General features: G+C 32.8%; 1 protein-coding gene across 1 annotated transcript; it reads left to right on the top strand.

The window, feature by feature from the left end:
* The first annotated feature begins 1,987 nt into the window (after positions 1 to 1,987).
* LOC145037389 (Tetratricopeptide repeat (TPR)-like superfamily protein) lies at positions 1,988 to 13,099 on the top strand. The gene is made up of 19 exons (XM_078986040.1): positions 1,988 to 2,164; positions 2,249 to 2,323; positions 3,051 to 3,170; positions 3,287 to 3,327; positions 3,595 to 3,806; positions 3,891 to 5,563; positions 5,896 to 6,111; positions 6,194 to 6,676; positions 7,355 to 7,587; positions 8,138 to 8,348; positions 8,791 to 8,946; positions 9,248 to 9,405; positions 9,503 to 9,695; positions 9,857 to 10,176; positions 10,328 to 10,493; positions 10,818 to 11,050; positions 11,587 to 12,262; positions 12,392 to 12,464; positions 12,646 to 13,099. Exons 1-19 carry the CDS (start codon positions 2,162 to 2,164, stop codon positions 12,897 to 12,899), a joined length of 5,496 nt encoding a protein of 1,831 aa, XP_078842166.1. The 5' UTR covers positions 1,988 to 2,161; the 3' UTR covers positions 12,900 to 13,099.
* Positions 13,100 to 15,494: the final 2,395 nt, after the last annotated feature.

Here is a 15,494-nt window from a genome sequence, read left to right as displayed (position 1 = left end):
AGGAAAATATTCATTATTTCGTGTTCCCGAGTTCGAAGGAAACGAAAGGAAATGGAAGGAAAATTTTAAGTTTTTGTGTTCCCGAGTTAGGAGGAAAAAGAAAATAAAACATAAAATTTTCCTTCCCCTCACTTTCTTCCCAAATCCGCCCAATTTGGGAGGAAAATTTGGAAGGAAAATTTGACTCCAAAATCCTTCCCCTCCCCTCACTTTCCTTCCATTAATGAAACTCGGGAACATGATTTTCCTTCGACACCCCTCACCTTCCCTCCGTATCCTCTCATTTCTCTCCTTAAGTAGAACTCGGGAACAAGGCGTTAGATCATGCACGATGACTTTTTTTAGCCTTGCATTCTTCAATTATTTGAACCAAATCAAAACAAATTGATGAGTTTCGAGCCCAGTCAAATACCAAAAATAATGGCAACAAAAATAACAAATCTGATCTAATAGACTTGAAACGATAGATCTAACTCAACAATCCAAGCATCATGTAGGACATAATAGAATATAATCATACATTTGCTTTCTTAGTAGGTTTCTTCTTTTGACGAACTAGTTGGATGGTCCCAACTTAATTTTTTTTTAATTCAAACCGTCCCTATAGTTTCATTTTGTTGCGCTATTAGTCATGACCGACTTAAAATGACCAATATACCCTTATCTATTATTTTAAATGTTTTTTTATTAACTTATTAAACAAAATTGTAAAAAAGTTGTTTAATAGATATGGGTCCATCACCCTCAGCCATTCCCTGACCTCCTCCCTCCAACCTCACCCTCCTTCTCCGACGATACTATCGACCTTCCATGCCCCTACCTTATTCATGTTACTTACAAACTATCAATTTTCATCTCTGCATAGTAATTCAATACATCAAAACCTCAAAAAAAAAAAAAAAAAAAAAAAAAAAAAAAAAAAAAAGCATGGAATTCTCCAATCCACCAAATCAGAAAAATATCAATATGTTAAACTTATAATGAAATCAAAGTTAAATTAAAATCATTGAAGCAAAATCTATGGCTAAGAACATGAAGGAATACTTGAATCAAAAGTTCAGATGAAACCTTATATGAACAAGCTTTTGAATTGACAATACGAATCAGAAAAACCTAATGAACTAAAACCCAGAGAAAGTAAGTATTAGTGGTAACTGTGGAAAAAAAAGGTGAGATCTCTGCCATGTATGTAATTCGTCACAAACTTTATTATGCACAATTAAGTTGGAACGATTACAGATTTTGGATTCTAGAATTTTTACAATCGCCACCTTTCTTATGAACACAATTGGACATCTGTAAAATGTTTGAATGGGTTTCTGTGCCATCTGGTGGTGGGTTTTTGGAGAATGGGGAAAGGGTCAGCCACGTTGTGCAGATGTTGATCAAAAGAGGTGGTCAACGATGATGTGAAGGTTTTGGTTGATAACGACGACAATTTTAGTGGAATATGGGAGGTGACACTGAAAAGAGAGGAAAAAAGGGAAGGGGAACTGGGAAAGATGTTAGTTTGGTGGTGGCACATGCACGATAGATGTTGCTAGTGGTAGAGGGGGAAAAAGTGTCGATGGAATTTCAAGGAAAACACTTAGCTCCTGGTGAAGAACACCTTAGGTGGGTTGCTGGAGAGGAAAACACAATGATAAAGTTAAAGGGTATGGATAGGATGAGGTGGGTCCTATATATTTGTTTATCATTTTTTTAATAATAATAACATAAATGGTAATAAAAAGATAAAACAATAGTAAGAAGGATAAAATAGTTTTTTAAGAGTGGTAACCAAACTCATAACAAAATCACATTATAAGAACGATTCGAATTAAAAAAAATAAGTTAGAGAACAAACATTAAAAAATAAGTTAGAAAACAAACACACAAATTACAATAACATAAATACAAATTACAATAACATAGCACCATTTGTATAATTTACTTATATTATATTTTATCCGACAAAATAAATTTGATTTTCTGATGGAAGGAGCATTCCATCCATTTTGATTTTGTAGAATTTATACAAAAAAATAAATATATAGAGAACGATGGATTTGAAAGAAAAGGGGAGAATAACTCTGTAATTGAACGCCCATACCCGCCTAAATAATCGGTGAGAAATTGGGAAGACTCAACGAAACACTTCCAAGTACGAAGATCGAACACCATGGTAGACTCTTCCTTCAACCTCCTTAGTTTCTACAATTCCTTTCGATTTGTTTCTTGTTTTGATTGCTTTAGTTTTGTTTTTCAGTTTTCAATTGCAGCTATCAACGATACAGATTCCAAAAACCAATGGGAACCCCTCGCCCCTACCAAAGAAGCTCAGGCAAACCCTAATTCCCTTTCTACATATTAATATATACGTACATACACAAGCTGTTACTTTTTTACAGTTAGTTTTTGTTCATAATGCGTAATATGTTTCCCATACACAAACGCGACCACACAAGAAAATAACTAAGTTCTGCATTCCCAAAATGAGCCACTGTTGAAATAAATTTGCGCTCAAAGTAAGATCTTTATATATGCAAGGGTACATGGGGATTGAAAAACAGTTGCAATTCAAAAAGAAAGGTAGACAACTATGGATTACAAGAGAATTGCAGCTCTCCTTTTGGAATTGAAGGAATATGTTCTTAGTATGTACGAATTATGATGACATATTTACATTTACCCAAAAACCCATTCAAACGTACCATGAGGATCATTAATGGAAATCAATTCCAGCCATATTTCGTTTCCCTGATTGCATATATGGTGAAGTGAACACCTTTGGATAGAGTAGACATATTATCTTGTATTTTCTTATGCTGAATTATATGAATTTATAGCATACATACATGTGGTTCTCCATCTATGGAGTTCTGGTATAGTAATAAGATATAACAGTGGAGTTAAGTTGCTGAATGGTTCTATTTGTTTCCATTTTATAAACATTGACCGACTACTGTTGACCAAACAACAGTGTGTTATGTATACAAAATATGTTCACATCAAATTGAAGCAACAAAGAGATGTTGTATTATTGATTTATGTACATTCCATGCTACCAGGAATTCAGACTTTCACAAACCTATCAAGAAGGACTTTTGAAGTTACAGGCAAAGGAGTATGAAAAGGCTCGTGAGCTTTTAGAAAACGTATTAAAAGACCCTCTTCTTCCAAATGGCCAGGTTAGAATTAGTGAATTACTTTCAAGAATCACACAAGTCTACTAGCATGAAAATACTCCTTACTTTCTACACTTTTTGGTTTCTTAAACTGCTTCAAAATCTCTTTTTTATGTCAGGTTGATAATTGTGGTAGTGATGGCCATCTACTGCAACTGAGGTTAATTCTCACTTCTCATTTTTGTCATTCAGTTGTAGATTCTAGGTTTTGGAATGCTATTGTGGTAGTTATGCTTCACGTTGATTCAAATTGCCATGCATGGGTAAAAAATATGTTTTCATCTAGGGTAAAAAGTTGCTATTTTTGACCCATTGACATCTAGGGTTTAGGTTTTAGGGTTTGTTATAGAATCACCTTTGATCAAAACTGTTAACTGTCAGTAAACATCTATCTTACAAGTGTGTATATGTTTTTTCATCTTCACAGATTTTTAACACTGAAAAATCTTGCCACTGTATTTCTTCAACAAGGTTCTAATCATTATGAAAGTGCTCTACATTGCTATCTTCAAGCTGTAGATATTGATTCCAAAGATTCTGTTGTGTGGAATCAGCTTGGAACATTATCATGCTCAATGGGATTATTGAGCATCTCTCGATGGGCATTTGAGCAAGGCCTTTTATGCAGCCCTAACAACTGTAACCCTTCAAACTTAAATACTTCTTTTTATGAATTGTATATCTCTCAATTCATGCTCTAATCTTTTTAATCAATGCATTTAGGGAATTGCATGGAGAAACTTTTGGAAGTTCTTATTGCTATTGGTGATGAAGTAGCTTGTCTTTCAGTTGCTGATTTAATTCTAAGGCATTGGCCTTCACATTCTCGTGCTTTAAAAGTCAAACATGTGATTGAAGAGTCTGAACCTACTCCCTTTTCTCCAAGAGGTATAGACAAATTGGAACCACATCATGTCAGATTGAAATTTCTTGACAAAAGAAAAGCAACAAATCATGATCTAAATGATAATGGGTCAACTAAAAAGTCAAATCAGAATACAATCTTGCACCTTTCGGAAGCTTCTTGGAGTGCTCTAGCTGGCGAGCTTTTAAAGATCTTGATTCCTTTGAATGATTCTAATAAATCTGCAGACTTTAGATTAATCATACGTATGCCTTGTAGTTCAGATAACCCAATAAAGGAAAAAGAAGGAGTTAATGGCTCCTCAATTCCTGCTAACACAGAGAGTAATATGAATGAAGAACAACACCAAGAAAGGCGAAGCAGTCGTCTTGAAAGACTTAGGAGTCGAAAACCAGATAAGGAAGAATCAGATTTCACACCCACTAAAGATTTAGTCAAACTTGTTCCCCAATTTCTGGAGCCATTTATCATGGGTGAATCCAGAATTACAAATCTCAGAATTGATTCAGAGGATACAACTGATACCCAAAATAACGAGTCCATTGATGTTGCTCAGTTTGTTCACAAAACATCAAAAAACTATGGTGTATATCATGTAGCAGGCATGCTCTTAGAAGAGGTTGGATGTAGAAGGATTTTTTATCAGGATACATGTGAGAAGTTTCTAGAGTTAGAAGAATTGACACGGAATTTAGGAGAGAGTAGAACCCCGGAATGCAGTCTTTTTCTTGCTGAGCTGGCGTATGACTTTGGGATACGATCATCACACGAGTCGATTCGCTCTGATTTCATGTTGAAAGCGTCTTATCATCTTTGTAAACTCATTGAATCTGTAGCTCTGAATGATGTAGACGTGTCTGCAATTGGTTCTTTGTTGGATAATAAACGGGATTTTTGGGTTCGTTTTTTTTGGGTAAGTGGAAAATTGTCAATTTTTAATGGTGACAAGGAAAAAGCCCGAAAAGAATTTGGTGTTTCTTTGGCCTTGTTAACAAACACAGATAAGGAAAGGAACAATCTTGTTTCCATTACTCTTCCACACTTGAAAGCAATGAACAAGCTGACTGTTGATCTGGTTTTGCATGAAATTAACCTTTTAGAGGTTGATTTTTTGATGAAAAATAGTGTAAATGAAATGATGGAAAAAGGGTTGCATTTAGAGTGTGTTAACTTGCTTGCTCCTCTTCTATCTTGCATGAAAGATGATCATGTTTCTGGTTCATCTTTTGAGAAAGATGGTGAAGGGGCTGATTCAGCTGAATTATCTGCTCTAAATGTTCTAATTAAAGCATGTGAAAGATTAAAACCAGTGGATGCAAATGTTTATTTGAGATGCCATAGACAGAGACTAAAGCTTCTCATGGCTGCTACTGGTGTGGAAGAGAGTTTTGGTTCCCAGAAATCATCCAATGAAAGTGAATTAAGCAAAAACTCAACCACAGACTTGCATCCCCTTTTAGCTGAAGAAGTGAAGGCAATTTCCCAATGTACACAGGAGATGAAGAACTCCATCATTCCTTGTGGAAGTATTGTAAGTTCAGTGTGTTGACTGTTTTTTTCTTTAATATATATGTTTAATGATTCCAGCTGAATCTGATGGAATTGGAATTTGAGATTCCATTCAGTGTTGGAATCCTTCAAGGCTTCAACTTCCATATTTGATTGAAAATAGGATGCTATAACACATGAAAATATGTTTGCTATTTTGTGCATTCAACCCTTATTTAAAATTTAAAGTAGGAGGCTATAATACAGAAGCAAATGAAAGTACATTACTATTTTTTCTATTGTTGATTCCTCACATTCATGCTCTTCAAAGATTCATAAACTTCATAGTTATGTAGCTTCTGCTTTTTCTCACAGAATGGCTCTGTTATTCCTATGAGAATCATTGGTGATATTCAATCTTCGCTGCTAGCTGTTATGTGTCATATAGCAAACATATGCTTCTCCAAGAAATCCATAGAAGTGGACAATCCAGATGATGATGAAAAAAGGCAAAAATGTTGTTTTGTAGATGCTGCTATTGCATTTTTCAGACTTCAACATCTGAACCCAAATATTTCCATCAAAACTCAAGTATGCTCTCGATCTCTCGTCTGTGAAAAAGACGTAAATGCCCTCATCATTGATTGACATCTCTTGGTCATGCTTTTTTCAGATTGAATTGATAATTGCAATCCATGAGATGCTTGCTGAGCATGGCATCTGCTGTGCCAGTGGTGATGGAGAAGAAGATGGGGCCTTTCTTAAACTTGCCATAAAGCATCTTTTGCATTTAGACATGAAACTCAAGTCTATAAACAAGGGTCCTGAGTCAACTCAGTGTGGTGATGAGCAAGTTTTACAAGAAGGGTATGCTAAAATATCCGGGAATGATTCAAATGTGGAAGTGGCTCCAAGTGATCAGTTACTAGAATCTGGAAAACAACTAACTGAAGAGGAAAAAGAGGATCTTGAGATTGAAATAGATACTGCTCTTGATCAATGTTTTTTTTGTTTATATGGTTTGCATCTTAGATCTGATTCATCATATGAAGATGATCTTGCTATGCACAAAAATACAAGTCGTGGAGATTATCAAACAAAAGAACAATGTGCTGATGTTTTCCAATATATTCTGCCATATGCTAAGGCTTCATCTGTGAGTGATCATATTACCTTCCTTTTCTTTATATTGTCTGTTTCATTTCCAAAAAAAAAAAAAAGGTTAAATGCAAGAAATAGCAACGATTTTCATTTGTTTATGTAATATAGCATCATACTTTTCTTTATTTCTATTACAACAGGGTACTATCAAAATTTTCTTAATAAAACATTGTACTTTGTAAAGTCTACCTAATTATAGCATTTCATTTTTTTTTTCTTATGAGGATGTTATACTTTAAAAAATCTTATCCATTAACAGCAGTGAAAATTGCTTTGTGTTTGGATGATATTGCTGTAATTAATAGAATTTTCAAAGTATAATGCTGTAATTGAAAGAAATGAATGCATGATGCTGTAACAAAAAATTCAATGCAAGTACGTTGCTATTTCTTGCATTTAACCCTTTTTATAAAACCTTTTTGTACAATCATTGCACAACTTTACTATGGTTATAAAATCTTTTCATATAAACACACTATACTCAGAAAATCTAAATTATAGCATTGTACTTTTTTTTTTTCTTATTAGGATATGATACTATTTAACCCTTTCATAAAAATATAATATTTTCTGTAGAATTCATTACGTAGCTTTACAGGAGGAAGAGATATTTTATAGTTAACAAGGTTTTACAAGTTAATGGTTTATTTCATTAATATGTATATATCTTCAGAGAACTGGATTGGTTAAACTGCGAAGAGTATTAAGAGCCATACGTAAACATTTTCCACAACCACCTGAAACTGCATTGAATGGAAATGCAATAGACAAATTCTTAGATGACCCAAATTTATGTGAAGACAAATTGTCTGAAGAGGCTGGATCTGATGGTTTTCGGGATTCCATCATGAGTATTATATATCAAGATTCTTCAATTCTTCAGCAACACCCAACAAATATAGACAGGTATCTGTTTTTATATAATAATATTCATAGCTTCTTATAGCCTGTCTATATGAATAACTTGTTGTATCATGAGTTCATGATGTATTCCTTTTCTATGTAGAATGCAAGAAATAGCAACCTTTTTTTGTTGTTGTTGAGTTCTCATTTCTAAAAAAACTACCTACATATAGCAATATCATCAAAGTATGAAGCAATTTTCACTGCTGGAGTTGGATAGGATATTTAAAGTATGATAAGAAAATAAGTTAATAAGTAGAAAAGCTATAGTTAGGTAGATCTTTCAAAGACCAATCCTTAAGAAAAGCAAAATTAAAATGACAATGTTCCTATAGCAAGAACTGAATGTAGGATTCTATATAGTTTGTTATATATCATGCTGTCTTCCTTTTTAATATAGGGTTAGATGCAAGAAATATCAGTTATAGCAAATGATGTTACAGAAAGAATTGAAAGGATGATGCTACAATATAGAAATAAATGCGAGTATGTTGCTATCTATTGCATTTAGGGGTTCAATATAAATGGTGTATGGTGTTTTTTTGTTTTGTAGGTCTGAGCCATATATGGATGTATATGGGAACTTGTATTATCTTGTTGCACAATCAGAGGAAATGAGTGCAACTGATAAGTGGGCTGGATTTGTGCTGACTAAAGAAGGTGAAGAGTTTGTACAACAAACTGCAAAGCTCTTTAAATATGATTTACTCTTTAATCCAATGCGATTTGACAGCTGGCAACGCCTTGCTACTATTTATGATGAGGTAAGCTAACAAGCAACATCTTTCCTTGGTTCATGTTTAGGGTGGTTTACATAAAAATCTCAAATTACTATGCTATTTTTGGAAATGTAAAACAAAGAAATCGAATGCTATAATAATACACAAAGAAATGAAAGTATTCTATATGAATAGTTTGTTGTTTTCCTTTTCTAAACCTTAAATCCATATGTGGTTTGGTTTCTGCATAAAACTGAAAACAAACCAAAAAGTTTGGTTTTTAGTCCCAAATTAAACTCTCTCTCTCTCTCTGGATTTTAAATTCAACCGGATTGATTTTCTATTTGTTTTTTCGCCTTTTCAGTTGCATAAAGCAAAAAAATAGCAATCAAATATACGGAGTCATGAAAATATCTGAATATATTTGTTGAATTTCACATTATTTAATTTATAATGTAAAGTGACTTTATAAAAAATTATTTTGCAGGAAGTGGACTTGTTGCTGAATGATGGAAGCAAGCAGATAAATGTTACAGGGTGGAGGAAGAATGCCACTTTTGCTCAAAGAGTTGATACAAGTCGAAGGAGGAGTAGGCGTTGTTTGTTGATGACTCTTGCTTTAGCCCAAACACCCATCCAGCAGGTTTTCCTCTTTTCTTTTATTATTATCATCATCATCATCATCATTATCATGAGTTAAATGCCTATTTATGCAACAATGTCTCTCCTTTTTTCAGCACTGTTTAAATTTTTACCAATTTACACAAATTATGGAACCATGTTTTAACCGGTTACACAGGTTACTTACAAAAAGTTTGCATCATTTGGTCATAAAAGATTGAAATGTGGTCACATATTTTCATAAAAAACCACTTTGGACGCGTAAATTGCAAAATGTGATAAAGATGAAGTGACACATGATGGATTATTATAAATGATTGCAGGGAGAGATTCATGATTTATTAGCATTGGTGTATTATGATGGCCTTCAGAATGTGGTCCCAATATATGATCAAAGATTAAATTTACCAATAAAAGATGCTGAATGGAAAATGTTCTGTGAGAATTCCATGAAGCATTTTGAGAAGGCCTTTGCACAAAAGTAACTATTTCTATTTCTATTTCTATTTCCAGTTGTTTCATCTCTAGTTTTTATTATATGAATAAATATGAGTCATTTGAATACTTTTAAATAACAGGGAAGACTGGTCTTACGTATATTACTTGGGAAAACTTAGTGAAAAGCTTAAATACTCACGTGAGAAATCATTTGCATACTATGACAAAGCTATTGCTTTGAATCCATCAGCTGTAGATCCCTTTTACAGAATGCATGCTTCACGCTTGAAGTTACTCTGGTCATGTCCCCACAATGACAAGGATGCCTTAAAGGTTATCTTCACTTCATCGTGTTTTTCTGTTTTATTTAAATAACAACACACACACACACACACACTTCTTTTCTTGTTTTATGTATTCAGATGACACTAAGAAATGAAAGTAAAATGCTACAATAAACAAGTTAATGAAAGTAATTCTTGATTCTTTGACAGATTGCTGCAACATATTGTTTTAATCAATCGACAAAGGAAACTGTTATGAACATTCTTGATAAATCCAATCCCGAAAATACCCCTGATGATACGTGGCACATGCTTTACAACGATTGTCTTTCTGCCCTACAACTTTGTGTGGAAGGGGACCTGAAACATTTTCACAAAGCTCGATATATGCTTGCTCAAGGGCTATACAGAAAGGGTGAAAGTGGGGATCTAGAAAAGGCAAAAGATGAACTTTCATTTTGCTTCAAATCTTCCCGATCTTGTTTTACAATCAACATGTGGGAGATTGATAGTACAGTCAAAAAAGGAAGGTAAAAAATAAATAAATAAAGTAACTAATAGACCTTTTATTTATTTATTTGTGTATTTTATCATTTCTTACTATTACAAACATTGTGCTTTGAAATCTTTTGTTATTAGGACAATTATTGGAGTCTTTTTTTAACGTTTTTTGGTTTTCAGGCGTAAGACACCTGGCAGGGTTCTTGAAGTTAATTTAGCAGAAAGTTCTCGTAAATTCATAACTTGTATTCGGAAGTATATTTTGTTCTACATGAAGCTTTTGGAAGAAACTGGAGATATATCAACCCTTGAACGAGCTTATATTTCTATTCGTGCAGATAAAAGGGTAAGTTTTTCTTTTTTTAGTATTATGGAAGAAATAACAACATACTTTCATTTATTAAAAGCTACTTGGATATAGCATTGTACTTTAAAATTTATTCATATTAGAACATTATACTTTGAAAAATCCACCTAATTATATATAGCAATGAAAGTCGCTTTGTATATGGATGACATTGCTATATGTTTTTCAAAGTACAATGTTGTTGTTTTTTGAATCTTCTGATATCGTAACATCTTTTTTTCATCTTAATGATGGCTACGTATTTCTATCTATAAAAACATTAATACTTAAAATTAATCTGTACCTTGTTGTATACAAATGCAGTTCTCATTGTGCCTTGAAGATCTTGTTCCTATAGCACTTGGGAGATACATTAAGGCACTGGTATCCTCCATCAATCAAATTGAAAGTGGCACAAATATTCATGATAACATTGCTTTAGAGCATCTTCTAGAGAAAATGTTCTGTTTGTACATAGAACAGATGAATTTGTGGTCAGATATTTGCAATTTGCCTGAGATCAAGTGCCCAGAATTATCCGAAAGCAGCTTATTTGGGTAAGCAATCCTTAAAATAACTCATCTAAGTGTAAAAATTACACTTTTGGCCCCCTCTGTTATAATTTATGACTTCTGTTTCTGGATATGGTTCAAAAAAAGAATCTTCTTGCCCTATTTTACTGTTTCTTAACATTTTTTTGTCCAAGTAAGCAGCCCTTTCGTTAAATTTGTGAAAATGACCATTTTGACCTCATTTTTATAAAAAATAATCCGGTGTTCATGTGTGGTAGGTAAGGTTGTTGGCTAGTAATTTATTAATTGTTAGTTTTGATATCATTTAGATTCTGGATTTGTAATTAGGTTTGATTTTAGTTTTTATGGAGAAGATAAGGGTAAAGTGGTAATTATTTTGGATTTAACGAAATGACTGGTAAATTTTACGTTGCAAAAAAATGTTAAGAAACACTAAAACAGGGCAAGATTCATTTTACGACTATATCTAAAACAAGTGATACAACACAGGAGGAGGCCAAAACTGTAATTTACTCTTTATTATAAAAAAATCCAAACACCATCGTTTCTACTTGTTGCAGATATCTCTTCAAGTATATCCAAACACTAGAGAAAAACTGCAAGTTAGAAGCACTCGAGGGCATAAACGAAAAGATAAGAAAACGCCTAAAAAACCCAAAATTATCAAACACAAATTGTGCTAAAGTTCATAAACATGTCTCCATGTCTTGGTGTAGATGTCTAATCATCAACATGGCTTCAATCACTCCACTAAATTCCCGATTTTTAGCCGAACCCCAACTCCCACCTCTCTCCGACACCACCACAAACAACCAACTCCTTTGCATCGACATTCTTACAGACCAATTATGGCAATCAACTTTCGAGGATACAAATACAAATACAAATCATTTGAAAAGTATGCAAAGTAAATGGGATTCTTTGTTGTTGAAAGTCAAAGATGTTGTAATCAAGAAACCCTTGGAAGAAAATTTGGAAGCTGCTACTGTGTTGCTTAGATCCGCTTATAACTTTTATCGGGATGCCACGTGTGCGGTGTTGCCATCTTGCTTAAATCTTTATGCTGTGCCATGTCAGCTGTTGACCGAAGGTCATATTGAGTCAAATCTGCATTCGGTTGACATTCTTGAAATGAATACTCAAAAGAAGCTTCTTTTGTGGGCTTACACTTTGTTGCATGGACGTTGCATCACCAATGTGTCCATGGTTATTAAGTATTGTGAAGAGACTGTAAAGGTATGACTTTTTAGTAAACATGTTGACTTCTTTTTTTTTTTTTTCTAAGCATGGATACATGAGTTTCATTTTAGGTTCGTTTAACATATGCAAATATGTATCGATAATAATACGGATTTTTCACTGCAGTTGAAGATGAAAAAGGGTGGTGGAAGTACATCTACTACTCCCACCATGCATTCTGTTATCGCTTATCAGACAGGTTTATTCATTCACTAAGCAACTAATAATAATAATAATTATCACAAAATACAATGACATTCACTGGAGATTAATTACCCCAAGTCAAATCTTGCAATGATTTGATATGAGTATATGACACAAGTTTTGTACTGTGTTTGGTGTGTATTAGACTGACTGACTGATAAAATCTTGTGTGTCAGGTGTAGTAGGCAAGGACGTTGTAGGCATTTCTGGTGCAAAAGAGACCACCACACTAAACGTGGACCCCACTTCTCTCACTGAAACTAAAAATCCCGAAAATGCCCCAAATTGCGATGAGGGGTCTACATTGTTGCAAGAAATCGAAACCACGCCACCTGTTGGCCAAAACCAGACTTTTTCATCAGCTGTTCCGCTTATGGTTCCTTGCAACAATGCCGATGAGACACAAGGACCAGATTCTGCAAAAACATGATGTTTCTGTTTTTTTTTTCTTTGTATAAAGTGTTGTGAGGGAAGATAATATTGTTAAAAGTGATGTATATTAGTTGTGCAACATATATATATTTTTTAAAACTCAAATGATGATTAGTAATGTTTTCTTGTGGAGATAGAATGAGTTCCAAAATGGAATTAGTCATTATTGGGAATGAAAACTTTTCCTTGAGAGTCGTATTCAAGTGTTGCAAATTCTGTAAGTTTAGGCACATGTGTTTGATTATTTTTCAGAAAAAATAAAAGAAAAAAAAATCTGAACTTTTGAGAAGCAAAATTAGGCAAAAAAAAATAAATTATTACCTTGCAATGGCCAAATCCACTAATCGAGCAATCATGTTGGAGACTTGTGATCCATGCACTAAATTCTAGACAATTATATTGGATTGACAGCTTTAAAAATTGGGAAATTTTCCACCATTAGATAATGCAAGCTTGTTGATTTTTTTTTTTTTTCCCTTTCGGGATAATCTTTTGATGATATTCTTTATTGATGATGGATTGTTTGGATTATATTGGATGATTATATGGATATATTTGAATAGAAGACTTTGCTATTCAGAAATAGATAAAATATTTAAGTAGAGGAAGAACTTTGAGAATTACCTCAAGGTTTAAATACTCAAAACACCTTGCTTATTTTATATAGACAAATGCTCTATTTATAGGCCCTAATGAGCCGTTTACAATTATTGTTGGAATCCTATAATTGCAACACCACAAACCTATTTTATAATTTTCACCCCTAGACTATCAAGTGTCTTACACTTTATATTACATCCTAGACTATCAAGTGTCTTACACTTTATGTTACATCCTACTGACACTTATTTTATGTCACATTCTACATATTACATCCTACTGACACTTTACAATAATTAATCTACCGACAACTATAAATAATAATGACAAATGACAAATAAATTACAAATCCTTCCACAATGAAAGGACACGTGTTTTCAATAATACCTTTATGCATCATTGCTTGCGTCAATAGGTTCCGAATAGTAACGGGTTTAGTGAATTGGAAGATTTAATTGATTGAGCGGGTTTTACCGATCCTTGAGCTTTGTTTCAACTGTATTCAATATGCATGTATGAGAATTAAAGAATCAAAATTTAAAATATTTATTACCTTATTTTTTGTTTTCAATGCACGTGATCCGTGTTTTTATTTATTTATTGTCATATTTATGAAAATGAATACTCCCCAATTCATATTTTCTTATTTGTAGCATTGTTTTTTAATTAAATATTATTTTTAAATAAAAAAATGTTTCGTTTTATTTTATTTTATATTTTCTAAATAAAGAGATTGATGCGGCAAGTGGATTCAGTAAGTTGTAAAAGATAGGGTTTTAATATGTTGTGAGTTAGAAAAGATGAAAAAAAATATGAAAGTGAAAAACTGATGTGACAGTAGGTTAGAAAAAAATTTATAACAATAATTACTGTATATGAAAAATGAACTTCAAAATATTGTTTATATTGTCAAATCATGAACATTGTTTTTTAAATATAAATGGTCTTTACGAAATGACATTTAAAAAAAATAGTCCCTATAAAATAGTCAATTTATATAAATTGTTTGTTTTTTACATAAATTGTCTCTGTCAAATAATCAGAAAGATTTTGTATGATCAAAAGTCATTATAGAATGATTAAGGTAATTTTGATTATTAATAAATATCAATACCTGTATTTGACGAGGTTTTTAAGTCGCGCATTGCGGCGGGAGTTTAAGCAATATTTTTGTTGAATGTACGTTGCTATAAAAAGTCGAAAGCTGATTAATTGTCACTTTAATGAATTCATTTTCAAATCTATTGGAAGTACATTGCTATAAATAGAAAAGTATTGATAACTATAAATTACGTACACATATACAAACACCTACACAACTTATTTAAAATGTAGATACGGTTTTTACAATAGCTATATCAACGGATAAGCGGGAGTTAGTTGATATTTATTGCATTTAACCATGGTTTTAGAAATATAAAATACAATATTCATGGTAAAAGTTTCTTCTCAACTTGTGCTAGGTTGACAAAAAAACATAAACTATAATTAGGTTGCATAAAAACCATCAGATTTGCTATAAACAAGTTTTTTCTTATTAAAATATTTTACTTTGAAAATATAACCCTATAATTGGGTGAATTTTTAAAACTATGCCAATTATGATAGTGTACTTTCAATGTACAATGCCCTAATAAAAAAACTGCAATGGAATTTAAAAAGATAATAATAAAGTGATGAAGCCTACAAATGTCTCAATGTTATTCTTAGTTTCCTGGTTGCTTTCAGTCCTTGTTGCAATCTTGCCAACCATGATGAAGCTTGCTCTGACTTTTCAATGAGTTCTTTATATTCGGCTTTTAAGGTCATCTTTCTCTAAATAACGATTGTCTCTGCAAACCAATTAGAAGCAATACACGAACAGTAATTAATATCTTGGATACTGCACGTTTTAAAGGGGCCCACAACAGAATTACCTTTTGAAGCTCTTAAAATAACTCTTTATTTTGCTTGCCTGAATGCTTGTAAAGCCTGTCAGAAGTTCATAATTCTT

The sequence above is a fragment of the Lactuca saligna genome, chromosome 3 (genome assembly GCF_052625555.1).
Source record: "Lactuca saligna cultivar CGN05327 chromosome 3, ASM5262555v1, whole genome shotgun sequence".
Lineage (NCBI taxonomy): Eukaryota > Viridiplantae > Streptophyta > Magnoliopsida > Asterales > Asteraceae > Lactuca > Lactuca saligna.
Note: the sequence above shows the minus strand (reverse complement) of the source record. Positions and strands in the feature narration are given on the sequence as shown.

Bases quoted from the DNA above. Each gene is read 5' to 3' on its own strand.
- LOC145037389 (XM_078986040.1), top strand. The intron at 2,324-3,050 runs GCAAACCCTAAT...CCATGCTACCAG, and splicing joins CCCCTACCAAAGAAGCTCAG to GAATTCAGACTTTCACAAAC. The intron at 3,807-3,890 runs GTAACCCTTCAA...CAATGCATTTAG, and splicing joins TTTATGCAGCCCTAACAACT to GGAATTGCATGGAGAAACTT.